A 27,825-nucleotide genomic window follows, 5' to 3' on the forward strand; every position below is an offset into this window, starting at 1 on the left:
TTGAAAGCATGTCTTATACCCTTCATTGATTCCAGATACTATCTAGATGAGATGGTATCTTCTCTTGGGAAGCTCCCACCAAGGAATTTGTAGTTGGGTGTTGGTCAAGTTCATTGGTATTTAAAAAAAAAAAAAAAAAAAGCCAGTTTCTGCATACAGGTTTAAATGCACACAGCTAATAACCCATTTTGTACAATACAGTTTCGTCCCTGACTGGCATTTTACCTTGCTTTATATTGATGCTTTGATCTTGTCAGTGCATTTAATTTCTCTCTGCTTTGGTTCTAATAACCAGACTGATACTGGACACGTATCTTTCCCAAGGGGGTAATTGTGAGTATTAATTACTTTGCAAAATGCCTTTTGAACTGCTTCGATGAAAGGCCCCATATAAAAAGCAAATGTTATTTGTGTTGTTGTTGTTGATGACGATCTCATTATGGGTATCTCAGCTACCGGCTACTGTTTTTTAAGACACTGAGACTTAGATTTTAGAATTTTAAGATGTTTCCTTTCGAGACAGAATGTAACCAAGTATTTAATAGCCAGAAATGTTTTGGTTGTTCTTCCAAAGAATAATTCCTCTTAGGTGGTAGAATTCTGGGAAAATGATCACTATTTTACATAGAATGCTTCTGACTTGTTGATATCTGTATAAAATTATTCAAGAAATTCTCAAGGTTCAAAATACCCAGATGCTGGGGTGCCTGGGTGGCTCAGTCGGTTAAGCGTCTGCCTTCGGCTCAGGTCATGATCCCAGGGTCCTGGGATCGAGCCCCACGTCGGGCTTAGGAAGCCTGCTTCTCCCTCTCCCACTCCCCCTGCTTGTGTTCCCTCTCTCGCTGTCTCTCTCTGTCAAATAAATAAATAAAATCTTTTAAAAAAAACAAAAACAAAAATACCCAGATGCTAGGAATAATGCTAATTTTAAAACTGACTTACCAGCCACTGAGGAGATTGCTGGTTTTTCACTGCCAGTGAGCTGATCGTATTATTTTTAACTTTTCTTTAGACCCAATCGATCTCACCCAAGGACAGTGCCCGCCCCCCTGTCTCCCCCGCCCCTCAGACACAAGGGAGATTTGTCAGCGTCTGACATTTTTGGTTGCCACAATTTGGGGCAGAGCACAGGGATAGTGGTAAACATTTTACAATGTACAGGACAGCTCTCTACAACGAAGAATTATCTAGCCCAAAATGTCAACAGTGCCAAAGTTGAGACCCTCTTTCGGACCACATTCGATACAGAACTTCCTTAATCCATCTTCAACAACCGCCGTTTCTCCTAGGTATGTTGCGTATTGTTATTCTTAATCCCTCCTGGATTTCTTTACAGGTTGGCATTGTGGGAAGAACAGGAGCTGGAAAAAGTTCCCTCATCTCGGCCCTTTTTAGATTGTCAGAACCGGAAGGTAAAATTTGGATTGATAAGATCTTGACAACTGAAATTGGGCTTCACGATCTAAGGAAGAAAATGTCCATCATACCTCAGGTATACAAGTCAGACCATTCTCGTGTGTTCTTCTTATAAGGGAACTTAAGTTTAATTGCTTTTAATTTTATTGCTTTTTTAAAAGAAAAAATGAAGGGTTGATCCTTTTGCCCCAATAGAGTATATTTTTAACAGCAAGTATTTTTATCTGATACCAGGTTTTGTGTGTGTGTGTGTGTGTGTGTTAGATTTAATAACTTACCAGAGAAATTTCTGGACTCAGACTTCCCCAGGTACCACAGTCTTATCCACTGATAAACACCTAATTCTGAAAAGAAAATGATGAAAGATTTGTTTAGCACTAGAGAAGCTTCTATAGGGAAATATGGGTTTTAAGTGTTTTAATGATACAATTTTGCTGTAGGAAATAAAGATAACTTTTCAAAGGTAATCGTCTCGATGGAGGGCTTAGCTATGAAACTGCCGGGCTTTGGGCATCACTGTGCGTATAGATGCTTTGGGGAGACTTCAAAGCTGGCCATTAGTACATGAACTGTGACCAGGAGGCAGTAGAGAATACTGAGAAGAGCACACGAGAAGAAGTGCCATCTCTCTGGGCCTCAGGTTCCTCCCCCTCATGAGGCCGCTCCTAGTACCATTGCCCAGAGCCGTTGTGAGGCCTGGCCAGTGCGTGTGTAGTGCTTCCGACCCAGTACCTGGTTCTGTTTTCTTATTCTGCTTCTTAATAGAAGTGTGACTTTCTTTTCTTTTCTTTTCTTTTTTAAAGATTTTATTTATTTATTTGACAGAGAGATACACAGTGAGAGAGGGAACACAAGCAGGGGGAGTGGGAGAGGGAGAAGCAGGCTTCCCGCTGAGCAGGGAGCCCGATGCGGGGCTCGATCCCAGGACCCTGGGATCATGACCTGAGCCGGAAGGCAGATGCTTAACCACCTGAGCCGCCCAGGCGCCCCAGAAGTGTGACTTTCAGGAAACGTTCCAAAGATTGAAGTATGCACAGTACAAGCTCCTGTCATTCCTCGTGGTTCACCCAGTCAGTTTCAGTAAAAATTTAGAAATTATTGAATGAGCAAATACTGTCCTCCAAGTATATAGCCGGGGCGGCATGGACCCCGTGCCCACTGGCCTGAGGCCTGCAGCCCTGGGGTCTGGTCTTCCATTCTACCCTCTGCTTTGGCGCTTACATTTAGTCAACTCCAGACTTAGCTGATTTTTGTTTTGTTTTTGTTTTAAGTTGAGGTTTTGTTATACTCTACAGTCATCTGCCTATCAAGGGAAGCTGAGAAACACTCTCTCTCTCTCTCTCTCTCTCTCTCACACACACACACACACACACACACTCTTGAGATAAGAAACATGGGGAATGAGACAAAGAAAGCCATGCAAATGTGCTTCCTAGCATGTGGATATAAAGAGCTCGCAAATGCCTCTTTATTAGAAAACATGTAGAATACGGCACCCAAAACGGAGGAGAGTATGGACTTTCATCTTAAGATTGAGTATAACTGTTGCTGCCTACCACTGGCCTCTGAAATAATTGGAATTATTATTCTAAGTAACTTCACAATCAAAATTAAGATACTCCTTTCAGAACCACAATGAGATGACCCTTACAGGCCCCACTAGAGTCACTACTCTCAATAAAACGGAAAATACCAGGGCACCTGCCAGGCTCAGTCACTAGGGCATGTGACTCTTAATCTCGGAGTCATGAGTTCGAGCCCCAAGTTGGATATAGAGATTACTTTAGAAAACAAAACAAAACACCACAGAAATTACCAAGTGCAGGCAAGGTTGTGAACCCTTATTTATTGCTTATGGGAGTGTAAATGTAGCCCCTGAGGACAACAGAATGGAGTTTTCTCAAAAAATGAAAGATAGAATCACTTATGAAGGATCATATAGAATTATCATTTCCTATTAGCAGTTCCACTTCTGGATATATATCCAAAATAATCCAAAGCAGAAATTCTGAGCGATATTTGTACACCCAGGTTCATAGTAGTAGTATTCTCAAGAGTCAAAATGTGGAAGCAGTCCACATGTCCTCAGGTAGATGAATGGATGAACAAAGTGTGGTATGTTCACACAGTGGATTATTATTATTCAGCCTTAAAAGGGAAGGAAATTGTGACATGAGCTACAGCATAGATGAACCTTGGGGACATTATGTTAAATGAAATAAACCTGTCCCAGAAGGACAAATACTGTATGATTCTGCTTATATGAAGTACCTAAGTAGTCATTTTGATGGAGACAGGAAGTAGAATGGTGTTTGCCAAAGGGCTGGAGGGAGGGATGGAGAGTTAGTGTTTAATGGGTACAGATTTCAGCTGGAATAATAAAAAAGAGTTCTGGAGATGGTTGGTGGGGATAGCTACACAACAATGTGAATATATTTAAATACTCCTGAACTGGTCACTTAAAAATGATTAAGGTGGTAAATTTTGTGTTATGTGTATTTTACCACAATTTAAAAATCTTTAATAGCTCTTCTATTCCTGATGCTTCTGTGTTTTTCTTTTTTTTTTTAATTGAAGAATAATCGACATACAGTATTGTATTAGAGTCAGGTGTACATCGCAGTGATTCCATATTGATATACATTATGAAATGGTCAGCATAATCCATCCAGTTCACCTTTTAATCCCCTCCACCTATTTTGTCCATTTAAGAAAAATTTTTTTTAAACCTCTCCCTTTTCTGGAAAAATGGAAAGACACTTCAGCATATTCAATCCCTGTATTTAACAATTCCCTCTGGCTAGTAAATTCATGACTTAGTGATTACAGTAGAAAATAAATGAGTTGAAATTCCCAAGTTTTATATTTTGGTTGTACCCATCTCTGAAATGGGCCAAACGAGATTAGTTAGCAGAAATGTTGGGCGTTGTCTGTAAAGTACTTTCATGTCCTTGGATGAAAGGATTGAGGAACATGTCCCGCATTATTTTTAATGCTTCTTAATAAGAAATGGTTGTATGCTTGTGTACATAAAAGAATTGTATAAATAAAGAAATAACGTTAGATGATTCTTGGCTCTGCCACTAATGTTTTGGAAGCACATCTGAGCAAAGACTAAATACACCTTGACATCACCAGGTCTTGGTTTTCTTCCATAACTTCCCACCCTACTTTTGAGCATGCTCGAGGTGCGTGCATACTGCAGAGACTGTGCTTACAAAACAGTGCTAAGCTTTGTATCCGTGTAGATAATGATCACCAACCATTGTAAACACAGAATCTTTATTTTCTCACTTTATGTGCCTTTGCCTTTAAGGCACAACGTTGGTTGATGAAAGCGAGTCTAGAGAGACGTGCAAAATGTGTAAAGAGTCCCAGGAAATCTTGCAGGAGGTAGCCAGGGGTAGAACCTTTAAGAGCACTGACCAAGTGTCAGTACGACCCACGTTTTTATTCCAAGTCTGTCTCACGAGTGTGTGACCTTGATGATGTCACTTGGCCTCCAAGCTCCACTGTCCTTATCCTTAAACCAGGTCTAGTAATTACTGCCTCACAGATTCGTCGTGAAGATTTAACGGGATGAGAAAATGTTGGTGGCCCAATGCCCTGCTCTTAAGAATGCTTCGTAAGTAGTACCTAGTATTACTAAGGATCAGGGCACTAGCCTTTCCAGTATTTATTGTTACTTAATTAAAAGCAGGAACAGATTCTGGAATGACTTTGCTCTTTAATTTCTATTTATGTTTTTGTGGTCCTTGGTGATTTCTTTTACATCTATTGCCTATCACATAAACCAACTTGTTTCTATAAATTTAAATGGTGAAACAAAAAAAAGTGAGCCCAATGTGAATTTTGGGGTAACCTGGAACAGAAACCTACCTAACGTTTTTCTCACCAGGAACAAGAGGAAAGAAGTGTCACTTGTTTTCTGGCTCCTCTCCCACCTGGCTTCTTTCCTGACCACTGCTCTGTACCCCACTAATACTGTGTGGTCCCCCGTGAAGAACCTGATGTATTTTCTCAGCTCTCCCCAAATGCCTGGCTATTTCCTACCTCTCCTGGAGGCTGTCTGTCTCATTTCTGTTGATCTGGTGCTGGTTGTCTTTCCCTGCTGTCTCCAGCTTCATCTCCACCTAAGCTATATGGTTATCCTTATTGCTGGACACATTTAAAAATGGAGGCACTGTGAGCTTAACCCACTGAACAATAAGCGGCAGAGCCAGGGTTCATATTTATTTTAGGGAGATTCCCAGCTCCACATCCCGAGCCGCTGACCAATCTGCTGGGGACCGGGGCACCCAGTGACTGCCGTCCACAGTAAAACCGCTGTACCTCACGGTCCTGCATGCACACATGTGCACGCGCACGTGCAGAAACACACATTTCCCCACACACTATCACTCGTAGTGCTTTGCACTCTATTTTCTATTATATCCATTCTATGCTAGTTCATATAAAAGACAAAATGATGGTCATGAGGCACAGAAATTGATTTCATGATCCATTGGCTGCACCTGCAGTTTGAAAAAGCACTTTTCCCTCTCTGTCCCCTGTCTGGCCGGGCTCCTGCTGCGTGTGAGTCCTGTGCCTGGAGCCTCATGGGTGGCCCCGATTCTCACCGCAGTCCTGCTGGCTTTGCCCTGTTTTCCAGGAAGGAAATGAAGGCTGGTGGGGGTGGTTAATAATGTACCGAGTCAAACAGCTAATAAGCAGTAGAATCAGAACTCAGGACTGTCTGACTTAAAGACATATACAGCACATGTTTTTTTGAACTGAATGATGTCTAGTATCCCACCCATTGTTTTCTACCCTCCTCAGAAAGGATTCCCAAAAACCACAACAAGGGAGAATAGAGAGCAAAGTCAAAAGATACTTCTCCTGGTGCTACGGTGGTGGACAGTGGTGGTTTTGAAAGGCTGAAACACTCTTGGCTTTTGCTGAAAACTTTGAGGCACCCTCAGCCCTAAAAGAAAATCAATTTAGGAAAAGGGGTTAGCTCACTTACAGGTCATGGGCGAGCATCAGGAGTAGGTACTCGAAATCCTACCTTGCCAGACCTGAGAGCCCTTTCTCCTTACAGTGTCTGACTGCAGAGGTGGGAAGTTCTGTTGGCCTGGTCACTTAAAAGTTACTTGTCTATAGCGCAGACAGCTTCCATCCCTCTTGCCCCAAAATGAATAGGAAACAGCGTCCTTGTGTCCCCACATCCTCATTTAGGGAACCCACGAAGTTTGGAGCAATCTCTGCAAAAGAGAATGGAGGCTTGTTTGTTTTTTGCGTTCCCGCTTTCGATGGGCCAGGCCTGCGTCATTCCCCGGCTCCGAGCTTGCCGTGAGCCTGGCTACAGCGGTGAGCTTCCACGGCGGTCCCGCTCTCCCAGGCTCATCCTGGTCGCCATTGACCACTCCTTGAGGGATCAGACCTGGGAGAGAGGTGATCACAGGCGGGGCCGGCGTCGGAACAAGGGGCAAAGGAGTGGCGACCCAGATGGTGAGACAGTTAGGGGCCAGTCCCCCCAGGGAATGTTCAGAAACAAATACTGTCTTCTTACGAATGTACTCTGCAATTTGTATAATTTCAGGGGCAAGCAAAAAAAAAAAAAAAAAAGCACTTCCTAAATTTCCAAACAGAACAGGTCGCCGAAATGGACACTTCCCTTTGTGTTCACGATCTGAAATAGTTAAACATATTCCCCAAAGAGAGCAAAAAGAGATTATAGGGACTAGCTTGCTTATCTGAAAGGATCTGGAAAAATGGATTTCAAAACTCTTTTGGATGGATTCTCTACATCTAAGGCCCCTTTCCTTTTGGCACCAAGAAAATGTTTTCAGTTGAAAAATTCCATGCAAATTCATTATTTATGATTGCACCCCAAGGGTTGGCACAGATCAACAGCTATCATCTTTATCATGATTAAACAGATTCATTTTTTTACATTTAATAGACTTTTTAAAATCAAAGCAAAAGCGAGGTATTTTTTAAACCATCCAATCTGCTCCTTTGGTATTTCTGTTCCCTGGGTTATCTTTTGTAGGTGGAAAAGGTCAACCTGAACTGTCTCTTTTAGACTTCTTTATTCTTACCTGGTTTTCTTTCCTCTATTTTTTTTTTCCTTGTTGAGAACAGAACTCAGAGAGAGAAGAGGTGGGTATGCTGTTACTAGTAAAGAAATACAACTGGATTCTAGCCTAATGGAGTCAGCCTTTTGTTTCTGACACTGAAGTCCTCATTAAAGCCCAGGGAACTGCTCCCCGGAGCTTCTGACCTTTCTGTATCGAAAGAGGACTTTACAGGACTTAAATTCTTTTTCCTTTGTTGGCAAACAGTGTTCTTTTCTTCTGAATATGGATGATGATCGGTTCATTCAGAGGCGACAGGATTAAAAAAAAAAAAAAAGGAAAGCAAGATTTAAAGCTCCTTCAGGTGATTCTCTCATTCTTGGAACAGGGAGGGAGATGAGCTGTGCTTAATAAAGGTCCTCCGTTTAGAAATGAAAATGTAGCTGTTAGGACGCGTGGGACCGGCAGCCACTCTGGAAGATATATTTTAGTCGAGGGCAGTTTTCTGGTTGGGGCTGACATGATTAGGGTACAGTGAAGTGTGGTGCTTTGTCTGCCTGGTTTGTAACCACTTGTATGTTTTTTGTCTTGGACCAGGGTCGTTTTAAGCTTTTGAAGGTTAGTGGGTAGGGTTTCTTTTTAGGATAATAAGAGCTTGTCTTTCAATAGCGTATACAAAAGGCCTAGTAAGACTGTGGTTCTGTCTTACAGTTGTGTTGAGGGATTATCAATTTACTACACTAAATGCTTTGATTCAGAGTGGCCATTTTTGGGTCACATGGCTGATATGAACTTGTGTTACGTTGGTAACAAAGGAAAACATTACTGAATATGGCACAAAGGATAAAAAAATATATCAACTTTAAAACTGATGAAAAGCAGATTTGATGTTCAGGTTCCATTTAAAAGATGACACTGAACAAGAGCAATTGTTTTCCTAACTCCACCATGTCAGCTAACTCTTACTAAATGAGGTTTAATTGTTTACCTTCAGAAAAAAATATACTTAGGCTAATATATTTACTATATATTATATGTTTACATGAAGGGTGTATGTCCTCCCATAAATCTCGACACTGAACTGTTCTGCCTGCAAACATTTTTACAACATTTATTTATAAGATTAGTTTATTAACTTCATTGCTTGGAGGTGGGTACTTTAAATAATAGTATCTATCAGAAATGATAATTAATTTGACTCTTATCTGCTCCTGCAGTATGTGTCTACTCTGAGCACTTTTATTACCTTTTGAAGATAATATAGTGGTTTCTTATTTGGCAAGTGGATGAAAGTAGAATGAATAGAAACCAAAATGAACACCATGCATAAAACACATTGGCATATTAAAACAGACATTGTTAACAAATTGCCTGCTGGTTTTAAAGAAAAATACAGCTTCAATCAGTTAATGTTCTAATAAACCACTCTCTTCATTCAAGTTTTGACTGAAATTGTACTCATTTTGAAATATATATTTGGCATGTCATAACAAAGAAAAATATTCTAATTTACTAAACTCTTTTCTTCTAATGACTACCAAGGAAACGTGAGTAATTGCCTACTATATCCCTTTAGATTGACAGTAGAGTTTTAAGTGGTGACCCTTAATTGCAATAGGAAATGGTTAAACTTAACTTTTTTCTTTTTATGATCGCAGTGACTCGCTGATAATGAGCAGAACCTCCCTAAGGCCTTGCAGATACCTGAGGTGTCTGCTTCGAGCTCAGCTTAAAGCAGCTTCTGCTCAGTGTCAGAGGGAGCAACTCCTCTTTCTGCAAAGAATCCCACTTTAGTCCCCCAGTCTTTGGAGAGATTGATCCCTTTCAAGACCTTTTCCTAAAGAGAAAAAGACGAGGGAGGTGACAAGAGAGACCCTTCCCGTTGATGAAATAGGTGATCGAATTTTAAATGTGCGCTCTTCCACACCTGTTCTCTTGAACCACTCAAACTATGACTCCCGAATCTGCGAATCCTGTGCCCTTTCATTCTTTAACAAAGGAAGGAAAGTCTTCATGAGGCAGTTTTTTGTAGATTAGCTTACGTAACACGTCTGCAGATTGTACTTTGAAAACCAGGTGGACACTTCATCCTAGACCTCTTACTGGATGTGAGTTTGCTTTATGAGAGGCTCCTGAAGGCAAACACATTTGGGTCCTGTACACCTTGACAGGCTTGTGGTTAGTAGGAGCCAAGTGACCACCTCCCCCTCCTTTGGTCTTGAAGCTGATTCCTTAACCTGTTCTCTTTCAGCCCCTTTACCTCCCCAAATACCAGTCCTCAGAGTCTCTCAGTTTGGGCCCCAGAGTGGATACTGCCCATGGTTTAGAGCCTTGATGGGAGGAGGGTGGGTAGCAGCCCTTCTCCTTTCAAGAACCTTCAGGGAATCAGCTGGAGGAGGAGAAGCGCCTAGCTTGTTGAACTCTTGTTAGAATTGATCATTACAAAGAGTAAGATAAAATAGAATCTGAAGAATTTCTGAAGTAGAATGAGTGAAGACTTTCAAATCCCAAATACGATGATTGTTATCCCCCTGACAGGAACTCTTACCATTGCTTAGATGGTGGTTTAGTCTTTGATCCTAAACTCAGTAGTTTTAAGGGAGACTTTGAACTGGGGTCTTGGGGTCTTTCAGTTCAGGAATCATTTTGAAACATCATATGACCAGTGATTTTTCAGTGCTGTTGGGGCATATGGGCCACTTAATCAACTTTGTAAAAATAAAGCATCCTTTTTAAAATGTCTTTTAAGATTTGGATTTTGCCTTGAGGCAGGCATGTTTTTTGGTGGCACACTTACTGTCTTCTGCGTCCATTTCCCTCCCCCCAGTCTTAAAACTGAGAGCACGGGGAAAGAAGGTATGGGAGGCTCTCTGAGTGTTCTTCTTCATGGCTAGAGAGAAGAAAAGTTTGCCATCTTAATCTTCTCAGGCTTTTGAGAAACAAGGAGGAACGGTGCAGCCCCAAGGTCAGGCGAGCTTTGAGGCGGGTGATTCCCTTGAGCCATTCTTGGATGCCGGTGGAAGAGTCAAATCTTCTCTTGTTCCTACATCTGTGCATCTCATTGTTCTTCCACCTTCACTGAAAGTAGCCCGTTGAGCTCTTCCCTGCTACCCATATTCTTTTGGCCTGGGTTAGCAGAGCCTTCCAGAAAAAAACATACATGGCCTACATACGCTTATGTACGAGGTTCTCTCCTGAAACGCAGAAGGAGGCATATATTGCAAGAGTGATTTAATTATGGCTCCTCCTGAAGCACATGAATAGGAAGAGCTATTTAAATTAAAATAATTTTATTATGACACACGTCACACTGGGTTTCAGGTTATCCTGGGTTTCAGGTTCTATGAGGCATGTAATCCCGATGCACAGACAAGATAATGTGGGGATTAGCTGGTGCAAAACCAGAGGCATCTCTTCATGCATAGAGGCGCCATGGGCCAATTCGTTTACATTCTCTTTGGACAAAAAACAGGGGGTCCCGTTCATACATGGGGAGAGGTTCCCCGTCCCAGAAGACTGTTCTACCAATGGAGGAAACATCCTAGCTTCTTCATCACTGCACATGTGATTTCCCAGTTTTGCTTTGAGTCACAAACATCAACCAATCATACTATTGGTATGTTCCAGTGTCACACCAGGTGTGGTAATAAACTTACATAGCTCTCTTGTAATGTTTCTTAAATAATTATATCCGTGTTTTTCCTGTTTAAGCAGGTACTGCTCGGAAAGTACTTTTAAAAACCAAATCTTCCTTTCTCTTCAGTTTCTTCTTAAGATGACACACTGCAAGAGTTTCTTTTGTTAGTGTTCAGGGGTCCAGAAGATATTTTGGGTCACACTTTGTATAATGGAAAATTAATAGAGACACTGTTTCATCAACAGGCATTTGCAACCTTATTATTAATGATTAGAGTGAATTTTGGTTTTATATTTTAATTCTGTTCTGGAATTTAGCATTGAAATAAAATGAAAAGAGGCTACAGTAATAACATCCACTATTTTGGAATATTTAGGAACCTGTTCTATTCACTGGAACAATGAGGAAAAATCTGGATCCCTTTAATGAGCATACGGATGAGGAACTGTGGAATGCCTTAACAGAGGTAATTTATAAAATGTAACTATTAAACTTGTTACCATCAGTCTGTGTGTATGTACCTATAGAACATTGCAGGTAATTAATGGGAACATACTGGATTAACTCACTTTGTTCACCATCCAGGAGAACATCGATGACTTGGATACACACACACACACACACACACACACACACACACACACACACACACGTATGTATTGATGATGATGAAAACCAAAGATAAAACGTCATGTTTACATTGTAACTTTCTTCCTGGAATCCAAAGCAACTAGATACATTATCTTACTTGTCTTTAGCAAAGCACTAAACTGGAAGTTATATTTATGGGTTCAAATTTTAGTGACCAGTTAGCCCGCAACATTTCATTTTACTTTTCTGTTCTTAGGAATCATCCATTAAATGAAGACAATAATAGTTTTTCATCATACTAATAAAATGCTTTGAGGTTTTATAAGAAAGTGTCCATAAAAGTAAAACAATGTGTAATAGTTGCTTTTGGCGAACAGTAGCATTTAAATGCTACTGAGTAAATGGAAGTAACAGAACCCTGGAACTTTTGCTAAGTTTTTATACTGATATATTCATTTCTAGAGGATTTTCTATTATTTGTGTAGTGTTTCCATTTGGACCACTTCTTTGAATTTCCTTGCCTTTGCATGGAAAGGACTTAGGGTATTAGGATGCTGTTGGTTTGTATGTTTTGACACTAATTATTTTGTGCTTTTGCCCTAATTCTGCAAATTGATGCTAAGGTCCTGGATGGCAGAAACCATGTCAGACTTCTAAACCTTGGGCAGACTTCTAATCCCTCGTAGGACCTAGTTCTGTCTTTGGCTTTTAAAAAGTCAGCACTTAATAACTAGGTACTAAATATTTGATCTCTTCCTTTTGGGACCATGTGGCTTAGTTCTTTAAAAACAATTGCCCACATCCCAGTGACTGATTGCTCACATTGTTGTTGTTTTGCATTAACGTGTTTGTCAATGAGTGTCACCCTTCCAGGGAAAGCTGAGCTCTTCCAGTTTCTAGATGAACTTTGTGATCAGGCAGAGTCAGAGGCCCTACAGTTTCCTGCCAGTCATTCTGGTTTCTGAAGGCATGTCAGTGCCAAGTCTTTACACACCCACCCTGCTTTCCAGTAACCGTAGGGATTTTATTTGCCTAAATTGGGCTAATTACTTCACCTTCTCTTTCCTACTTGAAAGCAGTTGATCTCTGATTTCATTGAAGTTGGGGAGTCTTTCTCGGGTGGAATTCTAGAAGAGTAAAGGTGGGCAGAACAGTTAGCCATCAAATCTAAAGAAAAATAGGACGATCATTGATTGCTTTTAAACTCCTCTGACAAATTTGGTGGTGCAATTGTGACACGCCTTAATAAAACAGGAATTTCTGGTAAATTATTTTTCTATTTGTTTCAGAGCTTGAGATCTCTCCTCATAGATTCTCAGATAGTAAAATTACTCTAGAAACACACTGTTCCAGAACCATGAAGAAATGTAAATGAGGAGACAGATCCTATAAAAACTATCTTAGAACTTTGATCATAATGTATATTTCATCTTATACTTCTTTCTTCTGCCAAAATTAAAATAAAAATTAGTAACTTGTCAGATTTCTAAAAATGATGTGATAGAAGTGGTAATAGTAAGATCTACCTTTATTTTCAACATCAGGAACTTTCTTAAATAGAAATAAACATGACTGTTTCACAAAGAGAATTGAGTGGTTTTCATGTGTTGCTTCTGGAATTGACCTCATTGCCTTAGTGATGCCTCTTAGATTGAGAATTCATCCCATAGTTGTGTTTCTCTAGAAATTATTTTTTCATGATCTGTGTTTTTCCACAAAAGATTTGGTAGATTTTCTTAAAATATGGATATATCATTGTATTTACAGTATGATTCCAGCTCTCTTAGTCATACGTAGATACGTGTACCTAATAGAGGTACCAAAACATAAATGTTGCTTATTTGGGGGATAATAAAACAATAAGTGATTTTTATCCCCCCCTCTCCCCTTTGGCTTTTCTGAATTCTCCAGATTTTCTCCGGTGTACTTTATTGCTTTTGTCTTCTGGATCATACTCCTGGCAGATGAAGTACTACAAACTTTTCACAGTAGTTACATGGGTTTCCTGACCCTGTTCAGGGAGGTTGAGCTCATTCTGTAATAGGTCAGGGACCCTTCACCTCGAGTCCTTAGAACTTTCAGGCCTTTAGACTATGGACTAAGAAGCTTCCTTCCCTGAAATTGTACTCACAGTAGAATATATGTGCATTTATCTGGTGAGACACCATACAGAGGATTCAGTCTAATGCCATTCGGGTTCTTCTCGATTTATCATCTTCAGTCTACCCACCATCTCCACAGCTTGCTTCTTCCCATGACGTCCAAACCTGAGTGCATCATAACCAGGCCTGCTCTTCAGTAGATGGGACGAGAGCTGGTATCTTTGGCAGCTCCCTTTAAGGTGGACGAACCACCCTGGTCAGCCGCTTTACTAATAATGCCAAACTGGAAACAGGAACCCAAACTCATAGAGTTGGCTTGAGAGCCAGTAAGAGAGCACTACTGTTTTCTCCTCTTTCAGAACTTCAATTAAAAGGTTGTTTTTTTTTTTTTTTTTAAGTCCTTTTGGTTGTATTTCTTCCTCTCCTAGACGGTCCTCTCCTCTCCACCCATTCAGAAGGGTGGCAGTCCTGTGCCTGTTGCCCATCTCATCTGGCCTCTTTTCTCATATATTGAAAAATAGCCACAAACCAAAGAAAGTTCATTAGAAATTAGTGGCAATTGGGGCACCTACAAAGCACCGGCAGTTTTTAAATATAAGTAATGACTAGAAATGAAGCAGTTTATTAGTCAAGGGGCTAAAAGATCATAACAGATCAAACTCAGCGGTATAATGCTCCTTTAAAAAGCCACAACAACAACAAACAGCTTTAATCCTCAGATATGCAATTAAGAGTAGGGTACATCATGTTAGAACTGTGGAGGGATTGTCCAGTTAACGTCTGACACTGATGGCATCTCAGTTAGAATACGGGTATTTCTCATTATATAGGAAACTAAGCCTGGGAACTCTGAGCGTCAGCTGTGTGTGCATGGGGGGTGTAATGCAACTCTTGCTTTCGTGATAAGTTGCATTTCCATTTCTCCAGAGGCCATGTATTTTGGTAAATGGGCTCCCCCTTCACTTCATTTACTGTTGGCTTAAGTTCTAATAAGAGCGCTTGTCCACCTGTTGATTGCATTTCAGACTCTCTTCTCTCTCCAGCCTGCATCAGCCTTTCTTTTTGAAAAGTGAGAAAGTTCCACAAAATGTGGAGATCCCGTGACATCTTTAGCCTCCTGTGTGGGGCACTGGCAGCTGGTAGATTCAGTATGCATAGTAGGTTAATCTCACAAGGTTTACGATGATGCAAATGGGTGTCTTATGAATTCAGTGTAGTATTTTCAGTTTTGCCAAGGTTTATGATTTTCCTGAGGTTAAAAATAATCTGAAGTACTCTGTACAGACATATATAGTTTTGAATAGCATTATTTGACCTGTTTTCCTTTAATTTTTTTAAATGCTTTGTACACTTTAAAGTATGATGTTGTGATATCTTAAAGCTACGTAGTTGTGAGGAGTATATTTCTTTTACAATGACATTTAATAAGAAGAAAATGGTATCTTGTATAAATTATATAGATTTATTTTCTGATTTTTATAGGAACAAATATGTCACAAAATGAGATGTTCTTGTGGCTTCATTCATACATCCAACAAATACCCAATGAGAGCTTTTTTAGAGAGGCATTGTTGTACATTCTGGGACTCTCACAGTCATCAAAAGAGCCCATACCCTCTCAGAGCTAAAATTCTCATGGAGAAGATGGAAGATACGCCAATGCGTATGTAATCAAGTCTCCGTACTGATGCATGCAAAGGAGAAAAATAAAACGGAACATATAGGGAGTTTAACTGAGCACGAAGGGAGTTTAACTGACCGCGTGACGGATGGGCAATATCTATAGATCTCTTTGTATCAAACACTACTGAAAACTCTACAAACACTCCAACAACGTTAAACTGTAGACACCTTTAAAATTATTACAGTCTTAATTACAGGTCACGAAGCTAAGATAGAGAAAGTTCAGGAACTTGCCCAATTGGCAGAGCCAGGCAGTACTCATGCCCAGGCTGTCTGGCTTCTGGGTCCCAAGTTTGTATTTAAAAATTCTCAAATCACGGGCGCCTGGGTGGCTCAGTTGGTTAAGCGACTGCCTTTGGCTCAGGTCATGATCCTGGAGTCCCAGGATCGAGTCCCGCATCGGGCTTCCTGCTCGGCGGAGAGTCTGCTTCTCCCTCTGACCCTCCCCCCTCTCATGTCTCGCTCTCTCTCTCTCTCTCTCTCTCATTCTCTCTCTCTCAAATAAAATCGTCAAAAAAAATTTTTTCAAATCACAAGAAAGTAGAAGCAATAGTGTGACCAACACACATGCTCCCTTCATCTGGCTAGTATATGGCCACATTTGCTTCCTCTCTTCTATAGTCTGTGTTGTGCTGAACCTGCTGGAAAGTAAGTTGCAGAAATTTTCATTGTAAGTTACAATTCACCCATAAATACCTAAATATATATGGTATAAGAATAAGGACCTCCTCCTACATAATCCTCATCTCACTCAAGACACGGAGTAGTAACATTATGCTATTATCTCAGAGGTTTTCAAATTCCCTTGGTGTAACTCCTACTTACTGTCTTCTGCCTCTCTCGACTTTTCTCGGTTCTAAAACTTCATTATAGATGGAATGGGTGAAAATACTACAGAGGGCTTTTCCGTTTGTATCATTCTCATAATCAGCCCTGATTCGTAAATGAAGACAGAGTCTCAAAAACCAGTGTTTTCTGGAAAACACGTTTATTCATCAGGCAGCTGGGCAACCCAAAGGAGGATCAAAAAACCAGGCTGGTGAGCTGTCACCTGAGTCAGGGGCAAGCATGAGGTTATCTCTTCAACGTCAGGATTATCAGGCTTAAGAAAGACCCATTGGCTTAGACAAGCGTTACCAAAGTCAGCTCAAAAGGAAGAGCTGATAAAAGCCTCGATCGGTTCCATCCTCTGGGGTGTAGATCTAAAAATTGGTTTCATAAGAAGAATCACCTGTGAGCCCTCCTCCTTGTGATGGAGGGGGTTGACTAAGCCAAATCTCCCATTTCGTAATTTTCAGTGCAAGGACTGGCCTTCACCGTCCCGATCTTAACGTACCTTTCATGCGAGTGCTGAGTACCAATATCATATCTAATCCTAACTCAGATTCCCGTTTCTGAGGATGGGACTTTGGTCTTAAGCACAATAATCACATTCACAGAAGTGCTTCAGCATTTAGGATGCTGTAAAAACATTGCTCACATACCCTTGGGTTTTGTCATTTTGATATTGCAGTTCCGTGTCCCTGCTTGTTGACCATCACCCGTCGATCTCTCGGTCTCTTAAATCCAGGTGTATTTACTCTCTGTTCTTTAACTCTCAATGATAGTGTGAGTTTGGTTCTTGTAAAATTTCCCCAAACACATAGGCATGGAGCTGAGCTCTACCACTCAGCATGGTTTGGGATTATCGGTGTTTAACAGTTTGTGTTTTTTTTTTTTTGGAACTTACAATTTTATGAAGATAGATTAATATAAACACTATTAAACTCAGAGTCTGGGGGAAATAAGATGTGATGTTGTGCCCTGTTTTTGTGAGTTTTCATTCACTGCACATCCTTTATGAGATTAAAGTAAATGCACTTGACTGTTCTAGCAGTATGGATTAAATCTGGGAAAGAGCCATCCCCAAAATAGGTTCCAGGTTTGCTAATTTATGAGGTGTGGTTTGCCATTGTTTGAATTTGTTTATTTATTTTTTTAACTTTAAAACCTTCCAAAATGGTAAAGTGCTGACAAGGTTATATCTTTAGAGAACCATGCTTCCTGCAATAATTAAATTTTTGTTTTCTCCCTTTAGCGTACTAACTCCCATACAAAATGTGTTCTGGGAAACTTGACTCAACCATACTGATCCTTTTAACATTTTTAAATGTTTAGACTACATTGAGAGAAATAACTTCATTTTTTGAGAAATTTCCTTAATTAATCCCAAGGGAGGGGTTCCCGGTGGACATCACGTGACAAGGGTGGGAGACACAGATGATTTCTTATCACCAATTTTACTGAGGTATCATCTTACATAACAGAAAATTTCGTCACTATAGGGGTGATTCAGTGATTTTTGGTAAATTTGTAGTTAATCATCATAGCAGTCCAGTTTTAGAACATTTCTGTCACCCCCCCCAAATTCTCTCTCATCTGTTTACAGTTAACCCTCTGCCCCCAGGCGTACCCACCGTTCTGCTTTTTGTCTTTATAAATTTCTTCAGTTACCTTTTATCTAAAAATTAAGAAGGAACGTTTTTAATTATTCCCTGTGTTACCTTGAGAATAGCCTTATTCAGCATACTATATATCTCTTCATGCATGAACAGACAGTGCCTACTGATGGCAACTCAAGAGTCTCGACTCCTATTAAGCTTGTGCTCCTAAGTCGGAATCATTCTGTCCTGAGTTGATGCAACTGTCTTTTTCAGTAAATGGTGTTCCCCCCGCCCCCGTCGCCATCATATGACTGGACACGTAAGATGCATGAGACGTCCTGAGGACTTCTGAGCTCTCGTGTCTAGTGGGCTTGTCTACATCAGGAGTAGTTCGTTTAGGAAGATGTCATTCTTTCTGCGTCCACAGGTACAGCTTAAAGAAGCCATTGAAGATCTTCCTGGCAAATTGGACACCGAATTAGCTGAATCAGGATCGAACTTAAGTGTTGGACAGAGACAGTTGGTGTGCCTCGCCAGAGCCATCCTCAGGAAAAACCGGATATTGATCATTGACGAAGCGACAGCAAATGTGGATCCAAGGTACAGAATTGAGGTCCATGAACCCTGGAATCCAAATTTTAAATGTGGTCAATGAGAAACATTTCATGATGCTGAGAAATGTTTCTAAGCTCTCTCTTTGCCCCAAAGACACCTCTTGATAACGTTAATTCTGGAAAGCAGAGGAAGAAATCAAAATAGGTTATACAATGTTAATGGTATTAGTAGGCATCCTAACAGAGCTAGTTTCCTAAATTCAACACCTGAATGTTTCAAGCAATTGGAGGGAAGGATATTTTATGTCATTATATGCAAAATAGGAAATTTCTAAATAGATTTTTTTTATACTCAGTTTTTCAACAACAAGATCATGTCTTTGATATCTAAAAACCTTATGAAAATGTCATATGATTATTTTAAGTCTTAAGTCTAGCTTTTTCCCTTCCACTGAACTAAATCCAACTCCTTTGGTTCCAGAACTGACAAATTAATACAAAAAAAAATCCGTGAGAAATTTGCCCAGTGCACCGTGCTAACCATCGCACACAGGTTGAACACCGTTATTGACAGTGACAAGATCATGGTAAGACCCTCACCTGTGGCATTCCAGGTGTTTCCATTAATGTTCAGTTCTTCAACTTAACCTTCCTTGTACAACCTGTTACAAACCTCCAGTAAGTTCGCTTTCTGTTCATTTTTCCTCTCATCCCTGACAATAACTCAAGTACTTAACTATACCTTCAGAATGTGAAATTTATATAATAATTTCATATTTCCATATTAAAAGTTTTTTGAATTGTCCTTTTTCTATATGATGGTCAGCCATGGAAATAATTCAAATCCAAGATCTGGCCTCCTCTGACAGCGTGGTAACAGAGTCATTTTCACCGTGTCACAGTTGTTTCAGTATTTTGGATTCTCTTAATGAAAAAATTAGCCTTTCGTTTAGGCTGCCGGTTGGTTGTTGGGTAAGTTGCAGAATTTCTCAGCTGTTGGGATGTCCACAAGATGTAGTGTCAGAAGGGAGTCTGAGAAGCGAGGCCCCAGTCAGAAACACAACGTATTTCAACAGAAAAGATTTCATGTAGGGGATTTAGCGTAGGAATTGGAGGGCTGGGGAAGTGGACGGGAAACACCAGGGTAATAATTTTAGGAAGCAGGTACTGAGCCCCAGGACAGATCTCCAGACCTAAGAACTCGGAGGAGAGACCCCAAAGACTCCTATGCTCAGACCTCCTATGAGAACCACTAACCAGCTGCCGGTCACGTCTGTGAGGTGCACCAAGAGGCTAGTTCTCATTGTGTGTTCTAATGGAAGATGGGGGCTGGCGCCAGGTCCCCATCCCTGGGCAATGGTGCAAGAGTGGCATAAGCCAGGGAGACCTTTTGCTCTCTTTCCCACCTTCAGCCCCCCCCCGCAGTGCCCCCTGCTGGTGGAACCCAACAGAGCACCCGCTGGTCAAAGCGTCTCTGACACGGGATTTGCAGAAACCCAGCCCCAGCATCTCACGTGAGAGTGTAGGAAGAAAGGTGGATTTGGGGCTGAGAAACTAGATGACCAACCAGCAAGCCTCTTACACAGTAGATCTGGCTACTGCACACATGGCAGGCTCCCAGCTTTGGTCTCTAGATAGCTGTCTGGTATCTTCTAGGTTTGATTGGCTTTTTCTTTCTTAGTAATTCAGCCTTTCCTTCCTTATTTTTCTTTCCTTTTTCCCTTCTTCCCTCCCTGTTGTCTCTGTTTTCCTCTCTTTTTTCTTCTGTCTCCTTTCCCTCTCTTGCTTGCTCAGTATCCAAGCTTCCTTATGTCCAGTGAAAAGGAGCTGTCTCTTTTGACTCTTTGGGGCAGTTTCTGGAATATTACCTCCCACCCTGCTTCATATGCATCATCAGATGGGATCATCGGGAAGGGAGGGGCACTGAGAACATCCCAGCCTCTCCACAATGAAGCAGTGCCTTCAACCTCAGCACTCCCCAGACCTGGACATGTAGAGGAATGAGCTCTGACGAGGCAGATGACAGGAGTTGGGTATTCCCAACCAAAAGGATGCTTTAGACTTCAAGCAGTGTGGCCGGTCTGGACTAGAACATCACACTAGGAAGCAGGCCACCCCAGTAGGGGTGTTCCATGAGGGCGGGCCAGTGACTCTTGGATTCCAGAAACATTTAGCATCGAGCATCCTTAGTCCTTCATTTTGTGTTCTTGAATGGTAACTGGAAAAATAACCTTGCATTTCTATTTGTTTCCTGTCACTTTGTTCTCATCTCTCGGCATTATGTCACAGATTGTTCCCAGGAGCGTCCTTCTTCCACAGTAAATGAGTGATGCCGTGACGTTTCCCTGTTTGCCATGCTTAGTCAGGCTTTGGGGGTGGCAGCAGGAAGCTGGCGTGGTCTTCAGCTCAGTTGGGGGCCCGTCCAAAGAAATCCCTTGCTCCTAAATGTATCATATAGATTTATTTTTGGTCTTTGGTATGATGACAGTGATGGTAGCAGCTTCTTTTATCATCTCATACTTAGAAAAACTTAGAATACTGTGGCCTTGGAATGCATGATTGGTTAGGGAAACAGCAAAGGACAGAACTTGGCAGACTCGTCAGCTGGTTGTTCCTAAATCTTATGCACCAGCGTCTGACCCACAGATGGGAACTTTTCTGCATCCCCTTAACCAGTCGGCTTGGTTGCTGTTCTCAAAACATGTCCATTTGTGGAATGCTCTCCTTACCAGTATCTCCTGGTAAATTTCAAGAATCTCAGATTTTTCTCTCTTGGTCAGTGTCTTTGTCCAAATCCTTAATACAGTTTTGTAAAGCAATTTGCAGCCCCTCCCTTCCTTTCTAACCTGGCCTCACTCTGCTTTCCCTCTTTCCTTAGAGAGGGAGTTAAAACCACAGAGTTAAAACTGTTCAGTCGCCTTTTGGTTCGACTGGATGTTGGCGGCTCAGACTAAGCCGCCAGCAATGGAAATGGTGAGATGGTTGGATTGGGGGCAGATAAAGGACTGGCGTGCTGGTGGCAACTGAGCAAATGGGGAAGATTAAATTAGCTGTCATTATGACTACATCATGTGAGGGAAGGGGCCTGAGGTCCGGGGGAGTTGGGGAGACTGAGGGAGGTTCTCTTTAGAGCATGTGGCCTGTGCCTGGAAGGACCTCATTTTCTGTGGTGGACTCTGCGTGTCTCCGTGGGGCTGCCACTCCCACCAGGAGAGGTGAACTCGGCCACTTGCTTACATCTTGGTCAGAGCTGGTTTGGGTTGCTGACTCCTTTCACAGGAATGGCAGGAGTGGACCTCAGGGGACCCAGGTGGCCCGCATTCCCTAGCTTCATCGTTGGGGAATTGTCCTCTAGGCTCCATCCACTCCAGGTGGAAACCTTCTGTTTTATTCTAGAGCATCTGATTCCCAGTTGGCTTTCAGTCCATCCAAAAACCATAAATCATGTTCTTTTCTTGAACCTTTGATTTTGGGAGCAATTCTTCTTTTCTTGCTGGCTTTAGAAATACCCATTTCCTTTCCAAAAAGCAAGCGATGGTCTGTTCTGTTACTCTGAAAGCTTTAGGGGCATAAAGACGCGTCCGTCAGCTGCAAGGCCTACTGCTCCAGAGCGGGCTGGAGGGTGGCCGGCCTCGGGGAGTGGCTGGGGAAGTGACGGATGCTAATGAAGGGCATAACCAACAGCCCTGTCATCATTAAGTCGTGTAATTGCACGCGCTCACGGTGTCATAATTACATTTTGTTGCACTGGTGAATACTTCTGCACAAAGACGTATGGATATGGTTTTGTTTACTGTAAGTAAATCAAACAAAAGGCTTGTTGGGAAACAACTGTGACCTAATTAATAGCTTTGTTTATGTGTTGGCTCTCCAAAGGGATTTGTCCAGTTTTGGTTCATTAAGCACCATTAATGTGTTAGGCTTAGAATTCTGTTTTACAAAGATGTTCTCTCAATTTTAACTTTATTAAACATGATGTAGTCATAATGACAGCTAATTTAATCTTCCTCATTTGCTCAGTTGCCACAAAACAGTGGAGCAAGCAGACAAATTAGAAACCCTCTTTCGCCTAATAGTTACCACTGTCTCTGTGTTAAAGACAGCTTCTTCCCTGTAGTTGGAGGATTAGCTGGTTACTTGGGACCTGTCTTCTCTTCGGCCGCTGGTACAGCTTTTTCCTCCCGTGCCCACGTCCCCTGAGCCCTGACAGCATCCCCAGACTGCCCCCCACCCCCCGGGCCCGGCAGCAGGAGCGAAGGAGGCATCTTCAGACCTGCCTCGCTGCCTAGGTTCAGCATTTTCACTGTCAGGAGTTAGGGGCTTCTGCAGAATAAAAGCCGGGGCTGAGAAGCCCAGAGTCCGCCTCTTACAGGCCATGTTACGGTTCTATGGTCTTTATCTTTCTTCCTAAACTCCAACCTCTTCTGAGTAGAGTTTTTCCCAGAGAACTCAGACCCAGGCACTGTTGGAACGTACCCACCTGGAAAAGCACAAAAGTACCTCAGAGCTACCTGGAGTTTTATTTAAATGCTGTTTTTCGGGGCGCCTGGGTGGCTCAGTCATTGGGCATCTGCCTTCGGCTCAGGTCATGATCCCGGGGTCCTGGGATCGAGCCCCGCATCGGGCTCCCTGCTCAACGGAGAGCCTGCTTCTCCCTCTCCCTCTCCCCCTGCTTGTGTTCCTGTTCTCTTGCTGTGTCTCTGTCTGTCAAATAAATAAATAAAAAGCTTTAAAAAAAAAAAAATAAATGCTGTTTTTCACCTTCCTGGAACTTTGCTTCAGTAAGCCTGCATACGTGGCCACAGTTGGAACATTTCAGAAGAGAACAGCTCCTTCAAAACCCCAAGAGGTTTCATTCCAGTTTTCAGAGGGAAAAATAACCACTGTGAAGGTTGAAAGCGCAATCCGGGAGAAGAAATACTTGAAATAGCAGGAATTTGGGGGGAGTAGCTCCGGCAGTCACTGTGACCTAGCCTTCAGCTTCCCCGGGTAACAGTGGTGGACCATTTCAAGACCTAAGAAAGGATTCTGAGTAATACTCCCCACAGTATCTTATCACAGAGAAAATCACAGGCATCCGTCTTACCAGAGAGGGACCCAACTTTCAAGGCTGGATAACTGCCCCTCTGCCTCTCCCCGGGCCACCAAAAGCAGATGTCTGAAACTCTGATCTCCCCACTCTGCTTGCTGCTAAGTGGGATCTCCCTTCGTTGCTTGTTGCCATACTGAAAACCGTCCCAGGCATCCCTTTGCTGTTGTCAGGTTTCTCGTCCACCCTGTCCTGTACCCCTCCCACCCCGCCTCTCCCTGCAACCACCCCACTACCACTGATGGCGTCCCGCCATTTCAAAATGGATTAGATTATTTTGCAATGGGTCCATTTAATTTTTATATCTAGGACAGCTGCCTGGAATATCTGCAGATCCATAGGCCTGTTAAGCACGTCTTCATTGAGTTGATGTAACTGACTGCCTTGTCCAACATAATGTATTTTCCCTTAACCTGCTAGAGAGCGCAAGTGATTGGAGGCTGGCGTTCCTGGAGAGATGTTGGCGCCATGGGGTTGCTCTCACACCGTCTCGAATGTGTGGTTGTGTTTGTTGTTTAACTCGGGCCATAGGAGAGTTGGGGGCACCGAGGGAGATCACGGGAGCCTTTTCTTCCAGAAATGAGATGCTAACAATAAAAACTCAAAATTCTACCTGTTTTTCTGTACATAAAGAAAATCTGGCGTTGCTTTATGTTTACTCCTTCTGAAAGATCTGGACTTTTTGCTCAAACTGATAAAGGCAAAGTGGGTACAGTTCCGTGCTTGGACTTTTTTCAGTCTGCACCCCAAGAGGGCTCTGTAGCCCCTGGTGTGGTCTTGGTGGCTCTGCCCTCTTGTTTCTGCCAATGTCCCTCCTCTCTGACTGCACCTTCTCTCCTTTCTCTTCTCCAATACCTGAGATAAATGAGTTTCAAGCCTCCATCCTCAGCCCTGGTCTGTCTGTCCCTCAGGTGCCTCTCCCCCTTGCCACTCAGCAACCTCAGGTATGCAGCCCTCCGAGTCTCTGCCCCTGCCCCTGCCCTCCCTGGATCCCACCGCCCGATTCCCGGTGGCAGCCACACTCACTCCCCTTGCGCGTCCTCCCAGCTACACCACTGGACAGTCACGCCGTCATGCCTCAAATTCCGTTTCCTTTGTATTTAACTTGGAGCCAGTGTGTACTCTGCACCTGCTCCTCGTCATGTACGATGCCACGGCCAGGAGATGCAGTAGCAGAACGGGAAACCACGGCGTCCTGCCCCCGTAAGGAGTTGACAGGCTCCTCTCCGGACCTCTTGGCTCATGTTCTCTGTGTCTGGAATGACCGCTCTCCACCCCCCGGCCCCACTGCTGCATGTTCAAGCCTACCCGTTCTTTCAGGCTCGGTTTGGTACGCTTTCTCTGTCTTGAAGCTCGTCCTCAGAACCTGTGGCCAGAAGTCATGTCTTCTGCTGCTCAGATCCCCTTTGTTTTGCTTTTTTTGTCGTGCCTTATAGACATTTGAGGACTTCTCTCTCTCTCTCTCTCAGTACAGACTCCAGAAAGTCAGGGGTTATGATTTACATATCTTTTGCCTCCTGCACAGCATCTCTCGTAATGGCGTGAACACAGTTAAGTAGGCAATAAATGTTTGCTGAATAAATTCGGGAATTAATGAAAGTTTACTTATTTTCCTCAAATGTGTTTTTGCCGTGTGTTACTTACGCTTTATTAATCCTAAAAGTTTAATAAAATTGGTTTTCTTTTTCTGCGAGTATCTACTAGGCACACGGTAAATAATATGAGCCCTGAGTATAATAAAAATGCAGTGGAAAGTGGACAGGGGGATATGTTTACATTTATAGGCATATTTTCTTAAATTATACAAAGTTAATATATGATATTATCCATATGGAAAGGTATCTTAGAAAATTGAATGTTAACAGTCTCATCTCCCTTATTTTGCTTCTGATAATAAATAATCAAAGTGTCTTTCTCTGGGAACTCACATGGAGAGGAAAGAGTAGGGATTCAGCCCTGGGTTTGAATGCCACCTCTGCTCTCTACTTGATTCTGTAGTGTGAGCCAAACTACTTAACACATCTGCACCTCAGTCTTCATCTCTGGCTGTGAGTTTCTGGACAGAGTGTGTCTTGCTCATCTTTGAATTTCCTGTTCCTAGCACAGTACTTTTGGTTTTAGGTATCAGTATTTCCTGGATGGATAGATGGGAGAGTGGAAGGTAAGAAGGAAGGAATGATAAATGGACGGATGGATGGATGGATGGAAGGAAGGAAGGGAGTTACGTACCTTGTCTACCTTGAGAATTAACAGTGATATCTATAAAGCATGTGATACAATGAGTGTTCAATCCACAGCTATTTTTATTCCTTTTTAAATTTAAAAGACCGCTATTTTAGTTACGGGGTGATTTTTTTTTTTTTTTTAATCTTAAGGTAGTCGTTCTTTGTTACATTGCATTTATATTTAGTACTTATGAGACTCAAAGGATTTTGACCAAAATAATCTTTTGATCATTTATATTGTTAATCCTGTTGCTTTTTGAAAGCATTAATTTTTTTCTGGCTCTGCCTTTTCAGATACTGGTCAGTTCTGAGAACTAGTCATCTCAGTGGTATTTGTGTGTTTTCAGACAATATGAGAGAAAATGGAAAAATTTACCATTCACTCAAATGTGAATCAAGTAGGAAGCTGGACACGGACAAAATATCAGTAATACTTTCATTCCATTAAAAATTAGGTGAAGTCTTTATAGTCGGAGAACTCATTTTCCACTAACTCTGAACTGGTGATTTTTTTAAAAAGTTGATGCTTTTGCAGAATATAAAGTTCTTCATTGTATGAAGTAATTTGATTCACTTATTTACTTAGTCTTTAAGCATGAGAGAAACCTGTATTTTACAATTGCTTTTTTTTCTTCTTCTTCTTCAACATCAGGAGGAATGGTTATGCTCTATAATGCTATGCTTAAGTAAAATTACACATTCGGGGCATCTAAATTGGCATGCCAAATTATAGGACATTTTAATTATTATGTGGATGTGACAGATTCAATTATTCTTGAACTCTTTTGAGAAAGCTGCCCTTAGCAGTGATTCATGGTAGTAAACAAAAGATTAACAGGAAAATGCCCTTTATGAGACTTAATGTTTCCTATTAAATACCGTGGGACTGAATTAACTGCAGTCCCTAGATGTGGACAAACAGCCTGCATCCTGCTTGGAGTTCCTGTGTGTCCTCTTAAGATAAATTTACTCTAAAGACCACCGAAATGAAGAACTAAGTACCACTTAAAGAACTGTTTTCCTAGGTACGTCATTTGGGCCAATTGTTTCAGCCTCTCTCTTCCCTCCCAAATGATTACCCAGAGCTACTAATAAGTAGAAATGTAGAGTTAAGAGCCCCTTCCTCTCCCTTTCAATTTCCAATTAGTGGACATATTAAGGAGCAATAAAATGGCTGAAAGGCAGGCAGCCGAAGAAAGAGAGAAAAGGAAGCAGGGGAGATAATTGTGAAAACAGATATTCAGGTCTTCTGCAATTGAGATTGGGCTGCCCCCGTGGACTGTGCAGGCCACGATCGCTGGAATTTGGAGCTCAGTTTCTTAATTACTTCTTTAGTCTTATCCAAAGAGAAAATTGGATTTCTAGAGATTTCTTCTGTGCAGAGCAATTATGCTAAAGCTGCTTAGGTAGCAGCTCTTTTAGCCAATCTTTCACTCCCAGAATACTAAGCTCCAACCAAAGCCAACTTCAAGATGCACCTTAATCTCGCCGACGGGGTTATTTTGTCCCCTCTTACCGGCTAATATATTCCAGGACCCTAAAGAAATTCCAGAAGCATTGACTTCTTTTCCAAATATTGCTCAGATTCTGTCAAGCCAGCTCGGCTATTAATTTGCTGTCAGGTCACTGCCATCTGGTCTGGATGACATCACCCTACTTTTTAGGTAAACTGACGTTGATTTTCTTAAATCAAGAAATTTCCCAAGTCTGAATGTATGTATAAATAGCCCTCAAAGCTTGGAGTCTGAGAGCTAAAAGCACTAACTAATAACAACCCAAAATGCCTTTGGCAGAATATAAAACGCCACAGGACTGCTGAGTGCCCATAATCATAGTCTAAAACTTTCATTTTCTTCCTTTCCTATAACATTATAATAATAAAAGGTCGGGCTAGGCCTTTGTCTGCCTAGTAAAACAGGGTAATCAAACCATTTAAACACCAGCCAGGCCTACCACCCAAATGGATTCTCCCTATTCTCCTTCTCCTGCCCCTTTCCGAAATATTGTCTGAGTTATAATATGTTACTGCAAAACATTGTGTGCTAA

At 41.8% G+C, this 27,825-nt stretch overlaps 1 protein-coding gene across 4 annotated transcripts in view; it reads left to right on the plus strand.

Moving 5' to 3' along the window:
- ABCC4 (ATP binding cassette subfamily C member 4 (PEL blood group)) overlaps nucleotides 1–27,825 on the plus strand; it is a 244,418-nt gene that overhangs the window by 202,872 nt on the left and 13,721 nt on the right. For all 4 annotated transcript variants that reach the window (XM_025874666.2, XM_073894388.1, XM_073894386.1 and 1 more), the window contains 4 exons: nucleotides 1,337–1,492; nucleotides 11,489–11,578; nucleotides 18,339–18,511; nucleotides 18,947–19,052. In XM_025874666.2, the coding sequence (XP_025730451.1) occupies nucleotides 1,337–1,492; nucleotides 11,489–11,578; nucleotides 18,339–18,511; nucleotides 18,947–19,052 (525 nt within the window). The remainder of the gene's footprint in view (nucleotides 1–1,336; nucleotides 1,493–11,488; nucleotides 11,579–18,338; nucleotides 18,512–18,946; nucleotides 19,053–27,825) is intronic.

The sequence above is a fragment of the Callorhinus ursinus genome, unplaced genomic scaffold (genome assembly GCF_003265705.2).
Source record: "Callorhinus ursinus isolate GAN/ISIS: 27379988/994484 unplaced genomic scaffold, GSC_fseal_2.0 scaffold7, whole genome shotgun sequence".
In the NCBI taxonomy this organism is placed as follows: Eukaryota; Metazoa; Chordata; class Mammalia; order Carnivora; family Otariidae; genus Callorhinus; species Callorhinus ursinus.